We start from the raw sequence: 17,933 nt of genomic DNA on the forward strand, positions 1-17,933 counted from the left end.
ACCCAGAGCTGCAGCCTGTAGGCTTGCTTTTATACTGGCTGCTCTAAAGCTATGAACCCTCTTCCCAGTGACCATTAGGCCAGTCACCTTTCTCTCTCCCAAGGGTGTCAAGATTTATTTTTCACAGGTGGTTTTTGGCAGAAGTTTCTGCAGCCATTTAGTCTTATTACCGGGTTTTATTGATGTTTCGTGTTTATCAGTTTTGAAATGCTTTGTGCAACCAGAAAAACAGTCTATAAACAACTGAGATCCAACCTGCTGTATTTTATCAGAGATAAACAAAGCAAAGCTCCACCCATGCAATGGGGTTTTTTCTTGGGTCTTTCCCTCCCTATGGCTCTCAGAAGAGCTGCTTATGAGGATCAAAGGACCTTCTGGAATGGCACTGTGAGGAACCAGGGTTGCAGCAGGATAGGGAAACCAGGAGAACTTTGCAGAGCTGCCTTGCACAAGCAGAATCGTATTTCTACTTGTGGGAGGTATTTCTGGGCTGAAGCAAATTAACAAAAAATAGAGCAACAGTTCCTAAAGTGGCCTGCTTTCACTTGCCAAATGCGTCTACGTAACATTTTAAGTTAAGTTTCCAAAGATGTTCCCCCTGACCGGAGCAATAAGAATGAAGGTAGAAGCTAAAAAAATGTAGCTGCTTAAATAGCACCACCATACCTGGCACAAATGCCTAAATAGCTGCAGAGCTTTGTGCTCCAGTTCTCCCTTGGACAGCACATGGCAATGGAGAAACAACAAAGCATTCACCAGCAGCTGCTCCTGGGTGAGGCATACCCTCTGCTCCCCATCAGCATCCTCAGAGGAGTATTTCAGAGATAGCCTTTTAAGGCCATGAAGGACGTCCAGAGCGTTCACAGAGCACAAGGCATCCGCATGGGAAAGGTAACAGGGGAAGGTGGCGCTGACGGAAGGAAACGACAGCAGACAGGCAACCAGAGTGCCAAGCTTGGCTGGGCAGACAAAACTGCTGAACATCGTCCTATGAACTTCAGAAGCCACAAGCCGTAGGCCATGCTGCATCTGCAAAATGGCAGCTTGCAGTGGGACGACTGCATCAGGGAAGGCGGCATAGTCCTCTGCCAACCGTTTCCTGAACTGATGGTGCGACTGCTGCCAGGCTGCCTCTTCATTGAGGACGTTTTGCACCATCTGCAGAGACTGAGACTTATCCAAATGGAGTAATTGCAGAAGGCGGGTCACGAGATCCTGGACTTTTGAAGTCTGGGCAATGCTGCTGACGTACTGATGAACTTCCTTGTACAATGACTCATACGAAGGAGCCTGTGGTCTATAGGCTTGCTTTTGGCTGAGGCTGGCAATCTGGTCCTTCAGCTTCTGGATTCTTTGGCATAACATCCTGAGAGAGGATAAGTTGCAAAAGGTCAAAGGTCAGGGTCACCCAACAATTATTAGAACACAGAGCAGAACACAGAAATCTAAGTGCCACCCAGGCTATTTATATAGCTTCAATTTTCTTTGCCACGAGGAACTCAGGCAACTCTGTATAGGTCTAGGTAGGTACACTGGACGAAAGCAAGCTTTTAAAATAGTGTCCAGATAGATGGGGACCAAATGGCAAGAGCCACCCACCCCTGCCTCAAGTCATTCATCACCCAAACAGCAAACTGAGAGTCATGAAAACAAGAATCCTGTCGTTAAGTGCAACTACCCAAGGCTCTGTTACAAGCAGGGATTTGAACCCACAGCCCACTGGACTATTGTGACCATTTACAATTACCCTTTCAAATTTGGGAACAGGAGGTAAACATTCCAACATTCCAAAGCCACATGGAATCTTGAAGTTACCTAATGTGAGGGTGACTGTGGTTGCTGATGGCTTCATCTTCCAGATCTTTCCCTGTGCGTAACTGAGTTGACAGATTGTGCGTCTTCCATTCACATTCTAGATGGTGCAGCTGAAGCCGTCAGGAAAATAAACAAAAAACCATGCAAGTTTTATTCAAGATAAAACTCTGCCACCACTCCAATTGGGTGGAGGAGGAGCTATTCTTGGGTACTGAGAATTTACAGATCCTTCTGGATGTTGTAAGTCTACAGCGAGGCTGTTAAGTCATGACAGGTAAATGGAACCTTGAAGTCTAGAGACAGTGGGCTGTCTCCAATGAAGTTGTCATGTTTGGGCAAGGACTTATGCTTGCATAAATAAATTTGGCCCCCTCCCCACACACCCAAACGTGTTCTTGGCCAAACCCTCTGGGGCAGATTGGGAAGGGGTATAGGGAGAGGGAGGGGAAGTCCTTGCACAAATAGGATGGTTTTGTTGGATACACCACCACCACCCTGGTTACCTCTGAATACCCATGACTAGTGACCATCATTGTCTAGGGAGCTGATCTCTAGCAATACACAGAAGGGCACAGATTCCTCACCTGTGCTCTATCTGCATATCTGTGTATAACTTTATTCATCTTGTAGGGTTTTACATGACTTTTGAAAAATGAGTAAGATCTTGCACCCTCCCAAGTACTCGTAGTTATGCACGGCCTATCTTAATATTGGGTTGTTTTGTCTCATACGACAGCAAATTTCCAATGCAATCTTACTACATTTGTTCAGATGGCTTGTTATAGTTTAGCAGTCATTTAAAGATTTGAAATGTCAGTGTAGCTTAAAAATTCCATTAGCCACAAAGCCAAGGGAACCCAAGCCCTCACCTCTTCTTCTGCGTACTTGAGCTTGTATTCTCTTTTCACCGCTGGATCATACTGGGTCTGTGGAAGCCACAGCTGGATCTGCAGGAGACCTAGGTTGACCCAGAGACTGCCTCGCCGAGCCGTTTCGGGCAAATTCTGCAGCCCTCCTTCGTGCCCAAAGAACTGCTGCAAGCAAGTCAGCCAGACGCAGACAATCTGCTCAGGCAGTATTTCCCGGGCAGCAGCATCCCTGAGCACTTTGCAAATGTACTGAAATGCCGCTGGGCTCTTGGAGGAAACCTTATCGCAGTTCCGGAGATATTCCTCTTGCTGTTCTGCTGGAACCAGGCCTTTAAGAACTACGAGTTGCCTATGCAACATGACACCTTGGAACCTGGAATCTGTAAACCTGAAGGAAAAGAGAGATGTTCCAAATAAGGATGAATAAGAGATCTGCAACTGGAAAGTCCCTAGAGCAGGCATCCCCAAACTTCGGCCCTCCAGATGTTTTGGACTACAATTCCCATCTTCCCCGACCACTGGTCCTGTTAGCTAGGGATCATGGGAGTTGTAGGCCAAAACATCTGGAGGGCTGCAGTTTGGGGATGCCTGCCCTAGAGCCTAATCAGGCTACTGGATAGGTATCACCTAGGCCTCTGCTGCCAACGTAGAGACAAGAGAACTATCTCTACAGTAGGGTAGGGAGTCCAGCCAACCACCCACCACATCCTCAGGAGTTCTTCTCTTTTAAGACTGTACCAAGGGTACAAAGCATCTATATCTCCTAACCCCCCCCCCCGGCTTTGTTTCTTAATACATTACCGAAATTCAGCCATGGAAGAGAAGGGCAAGTTGGTCCACAGAACTGTGCTGACTTCCTGAAGCTGCTGTGCTCTCTCCAGCCGCTCTCCCAGTGTGACGTTGGAGGCGGACAGGACAGGAAGGCCGGTCACATCCCACTGGCTCCACTTGCTGCTGCTAGTTAGAATTTCAGAGAGGCACTTGGAGAAAATGGCTCGACTCAAAATACCCACACCCTAAATTAATAGAGATCAAAACATATATTTATAGCATTGATAAAGGTTTCCACATTTTATTTAATTTTAAAAAGGGCAGGTCACAGAATTGAAAATGTCAGAACATTTTAGAGAACATGTTACCAAAAAACGACGATATCATCATTGAAACGTTGGAACCCACTGAAAGTCACTGAAATTTTAGTGCACCAGGTTGGGTGGATGCAAAACAGGATTCCCATACCAACACCCCACCCGTATTTAAAATACTGTGCATTAGCACTAAACTAATCCCTATTTTCAGCAATAAGATAATCCCCAAACCTGTAATTTTGCTAAATATATTTCCTAATTAAGTTTATTTAAAAGGCACCTCCCCATCTTCTAATGCAGGGTTTGTGCTATTTGTCTACCTGTCCTCTACACAGTGGGAGAAAAACCTGCCACCCCACCCTCAGCATTCTGATAATCAAAATATTTGATAGGCAGAGGTGAATCTAGCCTCATCTCAACTGTGTTCCTTTATTTCCTGCACTGTCTCCAATCAATGAATTTCATTGACCACTACAAAAAATGCAAACAAAAGTGAACATACTGACAGGAACTTTGCTAATTTTGCACAAGTCGTTCAAATATGAAATGTCCAGCTGGATTTTTGGACAGGGCATAGAAATTGGGTTTAGGTTTTTTTTTCTGTTTAAGTTGTCAGGCTCCTTTTCAAGCTTTGTTTAAAAAGCAAATCCAAGTTCCCCTGAATTTAGCATCAGTTGTATGGAAGAATTATCCAGATTGCAGCTGGTCACAAACATCTCCTGCTTAACAGGAAGCTCAAAAGCACTTTAGGAGCATTAACGCTTTATTTTATATTAATGCTGTATTTTAAACCCACATAAGCTATAAATAGCAGAGCCTTCCTTGGGATCAGTTCTAGTAATGGGAGTGAATAGTTTCAATCCTCTGAATGAATAGTGAACCCATTCTCTGTGTGACATCAAAATGGCACAATTCATTCACAAGAAGGAACTATTAGAAGGTTTGTAGGAAACTCGATATCTGCAGAAGCACACTCCACCCCTACCCCCCAAAAAGATCTCCAGAAACAATTGTAACAGGGAAAACTGAGTGAAGACTTAGCATGCTCAGTGGGCAGAGAGGACTCACAATTAGGAGAGGAAAAATAATAATGAGGTGACAGAATGGAGTAACCCAAAAGAAAGCATGGCTGGCTGGAATTATGAACAGGAGCCCTTGGCAGTGCATTGTTTTGTTTACTATTCCGTAAAATAGTTTTATCATATAATAAGTTCCTGCCCTGACAATAGAGTCTCACCCTAACCCTTTTAAAAATGCAAATTTCCTCACACAAACCTGAACAGAACAGTCCATGAGAGATTTTGGCATCTTTTTCTCTTCCACAGACAGCGGCTGCCAGGTCAACCAGCGCTCTGGATTTGTAGTAACAACACTGCTCCAAAATGCTACTAAAGCAGCATTCACCAGTTCTGACCACACGAGATAAATTTCTTCTGCAGAGACCTAAAAGTGCAGGACAAAAGTGCAGACGACTTAAAGAGACTCTCAAGGTTTGCCCCTGCTTTTTAAGCGTTCTAATCAAAGTGTGCACAAGTTTTACTTTTCAGGGACCAACCACATCAGCTAGAATTTTTTCCTTAGCTTTGTTATTAAGGACAGGAAGCATTTCCTGCATCAAATATGAAAGTAAAGTTCTCCCTTGGTTCTAAGAGAGTACTTAAGACAGAAAACACCACCACCACCACATTGTTCAACTAGTTATAGCTAAGGACTTACTGCAGCACTCTCTGGGCAAGCAATAAATGGGAGGGAATAGAGGAAACTTAGCCAGATGCACTGGGAATAGTGCACCAAAAGTGATGCAGCCTACACAGGAGCAAGCAAATAGCAAGGGGGGAAGGGAGAAAGAGTACCATAAGAACTTATAACAGTACAAAGAGTTTAACAATGAACCAAGCAGAAGGAAAGAACTTTCCCACTCTTAAAACTTTGCAAGCAACCACAAAATACTAGTTGATTCTTGAAGATGGTTTCCAACACACTGGACAACTGAAACCAGAGATGCTCACCAGGTAGCAAGGTTAGGGTAACAAAAGTGAGGGGGTGGGGTGCAAGACAGGAGAAATGTTGGCTCTTTAATACACAGTGGATGCTTTTTAGAGTCATCTTACCTACTTTCAATTTTCCTGTTGTTTAGTTCTCGCTAAACACACAGTTTATCCAAAAATAAATATGGGAAGTCAATCAAGGACTTCTGTTTGAATGCCAGGAAGTTAGTTTGTCATCCCCCCATCTGATCCTTTTATCAAGTAACAGTTAAATTCATGTCAATTTGATTTTTTAATTCTTTACATAAGTTACTCAAAATATAAACGACAAAGAAAATAATGATGATGATAATAATAATAATAGATAAAAAGTACTCAGGTGTTTGACACTGATAATGAGAATGTGCAAAGCACTATAATACAACCCCTTTTGAGATCATATTACATTTCCCCTTGTTTTGTATGTTGCAGGTATCTGTCCTGGATTGGAGACTACAATGCCATGTGAATAAAGAAAAGAAAAATGAAAAGGGAAGGGGAGTTATCTGAACTTAACACTTGTTCTTACCTTTTGAGAATCTAACAAGTAATAAAGGCCTTGAAGCTGTTGTGAGGTAGATGGTGTAAACTTAAGGCAGAAAGCAATAAATTGCCTTATTTCTGAACATAGGCTTGATTGTTTACTGCTACCATTCCTGAAAAAAACAAAAGGCATGGCTACTGATTGATAGTTTGTATACACACCAAGGTACAAAAATAATGAAAGGGGAAAGACGTGACATGTCAATTAGAAATTCAAGGAAAGTCCCACATTCAAAATCACCTTGGTCCTATCAGAAATGTTCAGAATGTCTCATAATCCTTTTGAGACATAAATTCTGAAATTCTCCCCAATTCAAAGTTACTTGCATTTCTGTCAGCAGAATTGAGGTTTAAAAACATCTCGAGACATTCTAGCTCAGTGTGTGTGTTCATGAATTTGCTACCTTACAGAGCCATGGCAAACCACAAGATAAAAAAAGCCACCAAAGCTTAAGGAAGGGAAAGGCTGGTAAATCGAGCTTACATGAATCCCAGAAACCCTTTGCTCCATCACAGAAAACTTGCCCTCACCTTTGCAAGGAAGCCTCAGCTATACAATCAGCGGTTAGCTTGTACTGCCAAAGCACAGCTAGATACTCCATTGCAGGCCACAGTTGCACCTTATTGCAGAGCTGAGTTATCAAACTAGAATCCATCTGTTTGCCTTCAGCAGGCTTTTCTTTGAGAGGCTCAAGCAAGACACCTCCTTTCCTCAGCTTTGAATGCTGGAGATTCACCAGAGCCCATAATTCATCTGAAAGAAATAAAGAATATAAATAGTCTGCAGCTACCGTCCGCCAGGGGCTTCTGCCGTTCTGAGGGGTCTGGAACCCTTCAAAATCATACTCCTCCTTATCTGTGGATGCAAAAAAACCCACCTGAAATCCCAGTGTGGGGGTTTGGTTTATGGGGGAAAGCTCGTGAAATTCCTGTGAGGTACGCCTCGGTCACCTGCTCTGCAGGGAGCTACAAGTTCTCAGACTCTGGTGCGCCCTCCCAAGCCACCAAATATTGCAACTTGCTTTGGTACCACCTGGAGTCCAGAATCTCCATGACCTCATTGATGAGTTCCCTTTCCTCCACTGTGGGTGGTGGGGGTGCCCTCTCCCCTTCCCCTTGAAACCTATGTGCCTCATGATACGGTGAAGCAAGGACCTATGAAAAACAGGATGCAACCACATGCTTTCTGGCAGTTTGAGCCGGAAGGCCACTGGATTGACTCCTGTATCTCAAATGGTCCTAATCTCCTCTGCTGTAATTAATGCATCTACCTCTCTGGGGCAGCCCTCAGGAGGATAACCACACCTTTTGCCCTACATGGAACTCCTTCCCTCTTGTATGCCTCCTTCGCTCTTTCTAAGTTTACCTTCAACATCTGATGTATGGCTTCCATCTCCTCTACAAATTCCTCGGCAGCTGGCACAGAATACTCCCCCCTCCCCCGGGAAAGCCCTGGGGTGGCACCTATGATTGGCCAAAAATGGAGACACCCCTGTGGATATGTGCACGGCATTATTGTAAGCGAATTCCGCCAGGGCTAGCCTCTCCACCCAGTCATTCTGCTGCTGATTGACGTAGCACCTCAAATATTTCTGCAGAATGGCATTGGCCCTTTCTGCTTGTCCATTGGTCCCAACTCAGCTTCTGTACATTTACAATGCTTTATTATACAGATATGTACAAGACTTTATTATATTGATATGAAGAAAACAGAAACACTCCTCCTTTGGGCTCTCTGCTGACCCCTGGTGGTCCCCTGACAGTTACAAACGCTTCAGGTTACAGACTCCGCTAACCTAGAAATAGTACCTCGGGTTAAGAACTTTGCTTCAGGATGAGAACAGAAATTGTGCGACTTTGGCGTGGTGGCAGTGGGAGGCCCCATTAGCTAAAGTGGTGTCTCAGGTTAAGAACAGTTTCAGGCTAAGAACGGACCTCCGGAACGAATTAAGTTCTTAACCAGAGGCACCACTGTACCAAAATAGATTTATGGCAAAAACAAACTCACTCATCAGCACAGAATATAACAGGGGGGTGGAAATACAAACCTGGAAATATGAATTTTATCTGAGTTTTTATGTTCATTTGCAGGAAACCCGAAAGCTTACTATATGAACATGAGAATACATATTTGAAGTAACCTGTGGTACAAACATTATGAGGTGTTCTTCACTTCACCTGACCGCAAATAAATCATTTACCTGAAACGACATCCTTCAAATTATTGGCTCTGAGAATTAGGCCTTGAGCCTGGAGCAATGCAGTCTTGATTTTCCACTCTGTGGCAGCCATTTTCAGAATACAGACCTCCTCCTGCCATTCGCCATCTCCAATAGCGGGCCTCAGCTCCTGGACATTAAGTGCTTTGGAAATTTTCCGCAACTGAACAGACACATCCACTACTCCTACATCCTGCATAAATTGAATAAGAATAAAAATGGCAACTCCCAACTCAACAGAATGAGCACTATTTTGTTTTCTTTTACTAAAACGCATGATAAGACCACTTATGCTGACCTCTTCTGTAAAGACTGAAGGGATGCGTATAATTTATATGCATGCAAGCAGCAACCAACCATTTAGGTAACTGTGCCAAAGTCCAAAGTATGAGAATGCCCCACGCTAAGGGTGCACACTTTGGTATGCATGCAGTACTCTGTCTAAGAGAGTGGGTATACTTTTGCCTCTGGTTAACAGAAGCAGCACTGCAGGACAAGACAGGCAGGATCAACGGTCTGCTTCATTTCCTAAGCCAGGCCCCATTGGCCTCACAGCTTCTGTGCAAGCATGCTACAAAAGAATCTGCTGCCTGAGCATTTGTATAGCTGTGCAAATATATTCAAAAGCGATATACTGTACTAGGAACTGCTATCTAGGAACACAGAAAACAAGTCAGCTGATTGGTCCATCTACCCAAGTACTGTGTGCACTGAATGGCAGGAAGCTCTCTGGGTTTTCAGGCAGGAATCTTTCCCATCCTTTCCTGAAGATTGATCTTGGGAACTTCTGCACATAAGGCATGTATTCTGGGGAAACCCAGCCAGATGGGTGGGGTATAAATAATAAATTATTATTATTATTATTATTATTATTATTATTATTATTATTATTATTATTATTATTATACTTAGCTATGGCCCTCTCTGAAGGGTGTTTAGGAAGTCTGGTCTAACTTTTCTTGAAAGGAGAATATATTTCTAAATCCATATACTCACTTGATCTTCTTCTTAAATATCTATAAGCAGTTCTGTAACTCTGAGACACGAGTTCCTTAAATAATTCTAGATGGGTAGGGTAGCAGTGTAATACGACAGTTCTTTTAAAAATGTATTACCAAAGAAAAACTTCCATAGAAGCAACAGTACTCAGTTACATATAAATACATTGCACCTTGAATGGAAGAGGTCTTCCCCAAAACTTCTGCAGCTTCTTAACATTAGCAGAAACACCAGCAGGATTGGCTAGGCAAGCCTGGATTTGTTGTGAGGCAGACTGAATATCCTTGGGCAGCCTTAAAATAAGAGAAGGAAAACTGAGAAAAGGTAAGATGGGTCATCAAACCATGCATGCAGCCTGGATATACAGCAATTTATGAAACCTCATTCCCCCAGTCCAGAGCTTTCCACAACACATTAGTGTGTCGGCTGCAGTGTGTAGGTGTGTCATGCAAACACTCCCCACACTCCTCCTAGGGCTGGAAAGGGGTTAGTTTAACCTCAGGTTTGCTAATAAAACTGAATTATAGATGGTATATAGCCATCTTGACATAATTACCCACCGGGGACACTAAGAATACCCCTGTGCAGGGACTTTATACCTGCTAATCCTAGCCATTCCAACATATATAGGAAACAGTAAAACATTACAGCTAAAAAGCTTCCCTATAGAAGGCTGCCTTCAGATTTAATGCATTGGTGTACAAGCTAAAGACAACATACTTCTGCTGCTCATATGTGCTCAGCAACTTCGTTGCCCTGCTGATTAAATGTTTTACAACCCAGTGCCAGTGAAGGGACAGGAGCGCCAAGCCAGAGGAATCCACAGCAACCATGTCTGATATCGTCCAAAACCTGTCACGCCACAATAAGCAGTGCAGTATCTAGAGGCAAGCCGGAAAAAAAATGAGTCTTCTATCCCATGATGCACAAGGTAATGCTTTTTCAGGTGGAGAACATTGTTCTTTTATCATTAGGAAATGACACATGTCTTGAGTCCAAAAGGGCATTGTTTGAGCAGAAAAGACACCTTCATTCCTTAGACTTTACATCTGAGACTGAAAAGGTGCAAGTCTACGATAACACAATTTGCTAGGCAAAAATTGCACCTTCCAACCTCTTGCACTTCACCCACTGAGCTATAAGCCTGAAGTAGACTCCCTGTGGTTGTTGCTCAGAGGATCTCTTAAGGCAGCTTCCATGACCCATCCAGGATGTGCTCCAGAAAACAAAAGCTTTCTGGAAACGGATTTCTCTGATCTAACATCCTAAATTAGATCAGAAAAACAGAAAGCTGGAGCACTGGGGATAGCACTGCAGTTCTTGCAGTTTAGCTTATCCTTTGGCATGAAGATGAATAGCTTTCCATTTTTGCAACCATTCATAGATCCTTGGCTTCATTCTGGCATGTACATATCTTTACAGGGGCACACTATTTCCCTACAGTTCAAAATAGGCAAAACATTTATCTGTTTTAGATGAGCTCTTATTCCTAAGTCAGAGGAACCTCTTGAATGTGACTAACCACTTTGCCCGCTCCTCCAAGCAACTGGAAAAGACATGTGGATTTCATGTCCTTTCCAGGTTTCCACTTTCAAACAAATTGGTATGACAAAAATATCAGAGAAGGTAACACAGGGAAAGTAAGTGGACAGCTCCTAAAGTCCAAGCAATGGGTGACCCCAGATGTTTGTATGGTCTACTTACTTCATACATTTTTTCATCAGACACAGACCCTTGAGTAGACTTCAACCAGTTCAGCACGAAGGCATCCCAGAGTTCAAAAAAGCCTGCGAGGTTCACCACAATAGCATGTGGCAGTGAGCTGTGGCTGCCGGGATCTTCATTTCAGGAATAAAATTAAACGAAAAGATAATGCAGAACTGTATCCAACTACCGTGCTACAAAAACAACATCAATGATTCCTTTAACAAAATTTTAAATGGAAACACAATAGATACCTTTATGGAACTCCAGTGACATCCTCAAAGCACTAGTTCTTGGTTTTTTGGTATTAATCAAGCTCCTTTCAACATAGCTCTTTTTCTCACGGTCCAGAAACAGTATTGCCCTGTAATTACAACACAACAAACCCACATGGATATCAAGTTAAGTTACTATGTCAACAGTAAATCAAAATCCTGTTAAGAGGAAACAGCCCACAAATTGAATCATGTTGGGACTATTGAACATGTACATAATGCAGAGAAACCATCAGACACTACAAAATGCTAATGTGAAATGGATCCTGAACAGAGAATTTATAATTTGCATTAGCAAGCAAAACAGGAGGAAACAATTCTGACTACGGCAGTGGGTGATGGCAAAGGATGCAAGAATATTCTGAATGATTTATGTAAAAATGAGTTTCCTTGTGAAATAAAAGGTTTTGATGTAACTGTACGCTTAGAGTTTGGATTATCAGTGAGCATAAGGGTACTGTACCCAACTTTTTCTAGATTGTACATTACACCAGCCTTCATCAACCTGGTGCCCTTGAGATGTTTTGCCCTTGAGACTACAACTCCTATCAGCCCCAGCACAGCATAGCAGTGGCTGATGGGAACTGTAGTCCAAATCTTCTTAAGGGCACCAGGTTAGTGAAAGCTGCCTTACAACTTGCCTTCCATAAGAAAACAGAGCAAGGGATTGATTGGTTGTTGTTTTTAGCAGTTTAAGGGGGAGGGGAAATCTGTGACAATTATAGATTATCAACCAACTTAAAAAGGGAAAGACATTATTATAGAACGTGGAAATGACAAACTAACTTTTCTAATCAGATTAACAGAACGAAGGTGGATACCAATTGGTCCTCCACATGTTGCTGGAACTACGACACTCATCATGCCTGGCCATCGACCACGATGACTGGAGCATATGGGGAGAGTTGGGAGACCAAAAACATATGAAGGGCCACAGGGTTTCCCCATCCCGGGAATAGCACATGTGTGACTGAACTCACCGATTTGAAAGTGATTTCAGCAGAATAAGCAGCTGATCCGAGTGCTCTTCTGCTTCAAAATCCACTGAATTGCTAATGATATCCAAACACTGCATGTTCCATCTGGGATCCATAGGAATCACATGCTCATCTGTTTTGATAGATGAACAACAAGGAAAACTCATGTTTGTTTTCATTATAAACATTTCCCAACTCCCTCAATCCAAGAAAGAGAGCAAGCAATATGCATTGGCATGAACAAGATGCAAGACACCTAACACATGTTCACTGCGTAAAGGAGACGAGATTTGTTTAAATGGGAATGAACGTGGGGTAGCTTCCAATATGCAATTTATTGTGTCTTATTTACATAGAGTAGCGTTTTCTAAACCCAATGAAAGGTGTTTTTTTTTAAAAGAACAAAACCCAACCCTCTCAGTTCTGTTGCAAGCTACGTTTCACTTCCCATAATCTCATCAATATCACAAATCAATCTTCACTGTATCAAAAACGCAGGAAGATAATACACACTTGCAGCCAAGAAAGAAAGAAGATATCTTACCAGTCATATTTGGTTGCAGCAACTTTATTACATTACTGATGGCACCTGAGAGGGGACTGAAGTAAAAATTATTCAGAGATGCTGCACCGGCTTCCAGCTGAGTATACACTGAATCTGTAGAAAGAAGACGACCTGTGAATTCGTGGCTTTCTAAGCTTATTATTTTTATTTATATGCTGTAAGTATTCGCCCTTCATTGCCAGGGCAGGTTGCAGCAATATACTGCGCAAGGATGAAAACAAGACAGAGCCATTACAATTATAAAACGAGTAAAGCAGAACAGAACAGTGTGATTTCAATTAAACGTGGTGGGTCCTACGAATCAAAACACCTGGACTGCCAAAGGGTTTAGCTGTGATCCAATCCCAAAGCCCCTTCCACCCCATGCATAACGACCAATTGCTCCTGTGCATATATTCGGAAGTGTGTGTGGGGGGGTACTTCCTATTAGCTGCAGCTCCTTACACATCAGTCCGGCAACCCGAATGAGTGGGGTTTCCATGGGGTAGCTGTGAGACGATAGCCAACCCCTGCTGAGAATGCAGTAACTTAATCAAGATAAAACTGAAATGGTATCAACATATGAAATCAGAGTCTTGAGCTAGAGAAACCCAGCCAGATGGGCACGGTATAAATAATAAAAATATTATTATTTTATTAATATTATTATTAGAGGCCAAGAAGAAGCTGCAGGCCACAGAGCCAAGAGATTCCAGTTTTGGGGGTGAGATTCTAATCAATATTCTTTTGTCCATGGGACTGTCTTTTCACTCACTTATTGCACACACTATTCTGGTGATGCTGTGCTTTTGACTTCCTCCATCTCTTTACATTTACTTACAAAACTCAAGCATAGGATCGTGGTGCATGATTCTCTTCCACCACCACAAACATTCGGATTAGTCTTGTTTAAGCAGCAGGAGTCAACACTTACCAGGCACTTGTGGCAAATTCTTTTTTAACTGATTAAGCCACCCAACTCTCAACGTCCAGTCTTGGTTCGTTGCTTTCTCTATGAATAACTTAACAGCAGCAGAAAGGACCTCCATGCCATCTGCCCAAGAGGCACTAGTCTCCACTGCACCAAATTTGAGGCAATCTGGATTAGGAGAGTGGAGAATTTTCTCAAAGTCATGTATAGTGAGAGGCAGTGTCCTGAAACGAGAGGTCATTGTAAGAAGATCATACCTACGCAAAAAAACAAAACAGCTATACAATTTCCAAAGGCCTAGGAGATTTAACCCCTAAATATGTTAGAAGTAACCATGGTGTGTTGCCTTAACTCTGGGTAAAATCCCAGTTGGACACTGAAACCATGCTTTCAAACTATTGCCGCGTCCAGAATTGACGCTCTATTCCATTTTTCCAACATGCGCTATTAAAATGATGTAAGACGCATTTGGGACCCAGGTGGCGCTGTGGTTAAACCACTGAGCCTAGGGCTTGCTGATCAGAAGGTCGGCGGTTCGAATCCCTGTGACAGGGTGAGCTCCCGTTGCTTGGTCCCAGCTCCTGCCAACCTAGCAGTTCGAAAGCACGTCAAAATGAAAGTAGATAAATAGGAACCGCTACAGCGGGAAGGTAAACGGCGTTTCCATGTGCTGCTCTGGTTTGCCAGAAGTGGCTTTGTCGTGCTGGCCACATGACCTGGAAGCTGTACGCCGGCTCCCTCGGCCAATAATGCGAGATGAGTGCGCAACCCCAGAGTCGGTCACGACTGGACCTAATGGTCAGGGGTCCCTTTACCTTTAAGACGCATTTGGAAATCTGTGGGACCTAACAGAAGTTCAATGCTCATTTCCATGTTAACTGCTTCCAGAAAAACAACAACTGTGCACCACCCCATTAACCTGGAATATCTCAGTAGTTTTGAGCTGTAATTTCCCTGCCGTTTTCATGTGATGAAATCTGGGAAAGTTCCCCTCCCCCCGATATTTTAATGGGTGAACAATGGGGGGACAGAAGCATGTATGCAAATAGAGGGGGGTGAAATGCCCAATGGCACCTGCCACATCACACCCACTGCTGTAAATGACATTTAGCATGACATGGTGATGTATCCATCAAAAAGCCATGATTCCATAATGCAACAGGTAATGCAGTATGAAAGAAATGTTAGAAACTGGTAGAGAAGGGCTAGCATTATAACCAAAACGGCAACACAATAAACCCCACATTTGAAAGCAGCTTAAGCCTCGCAGGTATAGGGAATGAGCGCTGCTTTCTACCTTGCAGGCAAAGGGAGTGGAGGCAGGGAAACAGCCTTAACTATGGTAGCCCAGTGCAGATGTAACTGCTAACATTGCTCACTTATTTATATAGAGGGGCAGGCAAAAGGCTGCTCACCAATTAACCTGGAATAGTTCACTCTTACATGTCTAGAGGGATAGCAACACCTTGTGCTCACCTGCTGTTTCTCAGATTCAGCCTGTTCAGGCAGTATGCCAGGACCTGGCCATCGTGATGAACCATAGAAAGCAGAGAGTCTTCAGCTGCAAACAAAGCACTGGATGCAGAATCTGGCCACAATCCTAAGGCAAGGAGGGAAGCATCCCTTGTTTCCTCTGAATCCAAAGCTGAAACATGCTTCATTATCAAGTCCAGCATATGCTAGTATATCAGGAGAGACAAAAGGTTGCGATTAGGTTCTTCAACTGGGAAAAACAACAACAGTAGTCTTCTTTCTGTAACACTTTTCTTAGGTGTGGAAAACAAGGGCACTTTTACAAAAAAAACAACCCTATTAAAATGTAGCAGTTACTTTGAAAAGATAGATATATACATGGTCTCAAATTGTTGATTGCTCAGACTTTGAACTGTCTCTCACTGATTTTGCATAAGTTGACTCTCTAGCACAAACACTTGGTGAGCATGTTTCCAATGAAGGAAGACTTACCTTTTGATTGTCTTCTGACTGTTGTGAACTGACATAGATGTCCCAGCACGCTTTATAGAAGCTCTTTGCTAAACCAAATCCTCGGCGCAACTGCTGCACGATCAGCGTTGCAGCATTAATCAAAGCAGATAGAGTGTAAGAGGAACCTGAGAAGGAAAAACTAACATTACAACCTACTAACCACCTTTGTAGAATGCCTAGGAATTTAACAATCCTTTTACTTTCCCCTTTTTCAAACCACCTGCCTGAGCCAACTACCATATTATAAATCTGAAATCAAATTGAAATTTCCCAATTCATTCTCTCTCAAATGGTCTCTAACGCAATCGCTAAATAGAAGTTATTCTCTTTAACGTTTGCCAAGTTTATTATGCATGCTTATCTCACCTGCTATGCTTTCCTTAGCTTCTGTATGCACAGCCACGAGCTCATCGCATATGCTGCTTCCGAACAAGCCCATTCCATGAAGCAGCAACTTCACGTCGTGAAGATCCAATGAACCACTCTCTCCGGGAACGTAGATCTCAATTCCACGATTCCGCATGGCTCGGGATATTTCACCGTGTGAAGGATCCATCGAAAGGAAAAGCCTTTTCAAGTTTAAATACACATAAGGGGAGTATGGTTATTTTAGGGTACCCATCCAGTATGTCATCTTACACTGCTGCTCCTGGGGTGGGGCGAGCAAGGAAGAGGTCTCACCACAGCCTTGCAATTAGGCATCTGCCTGCAATGTTTAGTGATCAAGGTGATATAAGAGCAATGCCAACAGTACATTTCTAAGCCTAGTTTCTATTAGATGGGTACTTGGTTTGTCTGGCTCTTCCCTATGCACAAAGTATATATATATATATATATATATATATATATATATATATATATATGCTTACTGCACCACTGAACTGCCTCCTCACCACCACCAGGGAACTCTTTGCCTTGGCAGAAAAGGGAACTAACCACACTGCTCTACTGGCTTGGCTAGGTGAATAGAGAGGCATGTTGTGGCTGCTACTTGCATGGCTCCCTCCTCTCCTTATCCTACTTAGAATCACAGAATTGTAGAGTTGGAAGGGACCCTGAGGGTCAGACTCCAGCCTCCTGCAATGAAGGAATATGCAGCTGTCGCTATACAGGGATCAAACCTGCAACCTTGGCATTATCAACACAGCAATCTAACCAACCGAGCTCCCCAACCTGCTTTATTAAACTTGCTAGACACCCAAATAGCAAATGCTCTCTAGGCTTCATACAGAAAAGGGGGAAATGATTTTGAAAAAAAAACACAATAAGCCAGTAACAATATAAAGGCAGTAAATTAAACAGAGAATGAAAACGCATGTGTGCCTGTGTGCCTGCATACACACATGCAGTTCAGAGAAGGTGGAGAGACTAGCATTTGTGCATCACACTGCTTTGCTGCCCAGCAAATGAAAACCACTGACCTTGTTATAAAAAAAGGGGGGGGGGAGGAAGTGCTAAGAGAAAACTAGCAAGCAATACATCACTTTGTTTTACCCAGCTGAGTGATGCTCAAACCTACACTTATTTTCAAGGCTGCAGTAGTGATACCTTAAAGAGACGGTGTTTCCACCCCAATGCATATTGCAACTCTCAAAGCATAATCCAACAACACACTCCAATAAGCACAAGGAACGTCAGCGCACCTGAAATTTGGATGTGGTGTGATAGTGGGGGTTATGCCATCGATCACTCCTCTTTCACTCATGGTGAGGACTCCTCCAGGTTCAAGCAGAGCATTCAAGCGGTCCAGCACAGAAGGACTACACACAAGAAGTAAAGGAACAGTTAAGCACTAAAGGTGGCTCACTATTTACTAACATTTATTTGGCTTCATAATGGAAGAGCAGTATTTCCGTCCCCTGCCCCCTGCTCCACCTGATCAGTTTTATAGCATCAGATATACGGCAGTAATGCAGAAATGTCATGGGATGGTGTCCAGTTCTGTCCCCTCTGCTC

At 43.1% G+C, this 17,933-nt stretch overlaps 1 protein-coding gene across 3 annotated transcripts in view; it reads right to left on the reverse strand.

The window, feature by feature from the left end:
• Nucleotides 1–17,933, reverse strand: part of MDN1 (midasin AAA ATPase 1) — a 110,522-nt gene that overhangs the window by 34,667 nt on the left and 57,922 nt on the right. For all 3 annotated transcript variants that reach the window (XM_088667203.1, XM_035109386.3, XM_035109385.3), the window contains exons 45-63: nt 17,621–17,737; nt 16,344–16,546; nt 15,957–16,102; nt 15,468–15,670; nt 13,995–14,215; nt 13,061–13,174; nt 12,520–12,649; nt 11,519–11,628; nt 11,265–11,398; nt 10,281–10,441; nt 9,733–9,853; nt 8,544–8,754; nt 6,874–7,096; nt 6,329–6,455; nt 5,048–5,215; nt 3,486–3,700; nt 2,685–3,072; nt 1,816–1,925; nt 667–1,366 (exon numbers count right to left, since the gene is read on the reverse strand). In XM_088667203.1, coding sequence (XP_088523329.1) covers nt 667–1,366; nt 1,816–1,925; nt 2,685–3,072; nt 3,486–3,700; nt 5,048–5,215; nt 6,329–6,455; nt 6,874–7,096; nt 8,544–8,754; nt 9,733–9,853; nt 10,281–10,441; nt 11,265–11,398; nt 11,519–11,628; nt 12,520–12,649; nt 13,061–13,174; nt 13,995–14,215; nt 15,468–15,670; nt 15,957–16,102; nt 16,344–16,546; nt 17,621–17,737 — 3,802 coding nt within the window. The remainder of the gene's footprint in view (nt 1–666; nt 1,367–1,815; nt 1,926–2,684; nt 3,073–3,485; nt 3,701–5,047; nt 5,216–6,328; nt 6,456–6,873; nt 7,097–8,543; nt 8,755–9,732; nt 9,854–10,280; nt 10,442–11,264; nt 11,399–11,518; nt 11,629–12,519; nt 12,650–13,060; nt 13,175–13,994; nt 14,216–15,467; nt 15,671–15,956; nt 16,103–16,343; nt 16,547–17,620; nt 17,738–17,933) is intronic.

This window comes from Zootoca vivipara, chromosome 3 (genome assembly GCF_965207765.1).
Source record: "Zootoca vivipara chromosome 3, rZooViv2.hap1.1, whole genome shotgun sequence".
NCBI classification, from domain to species: domain Eukaryota; kingdom Metazoa; phylum Chordata; class Lepidosauria; order Squamata; family Lacertidae; genus Zootoca; species Zootoca vivipara.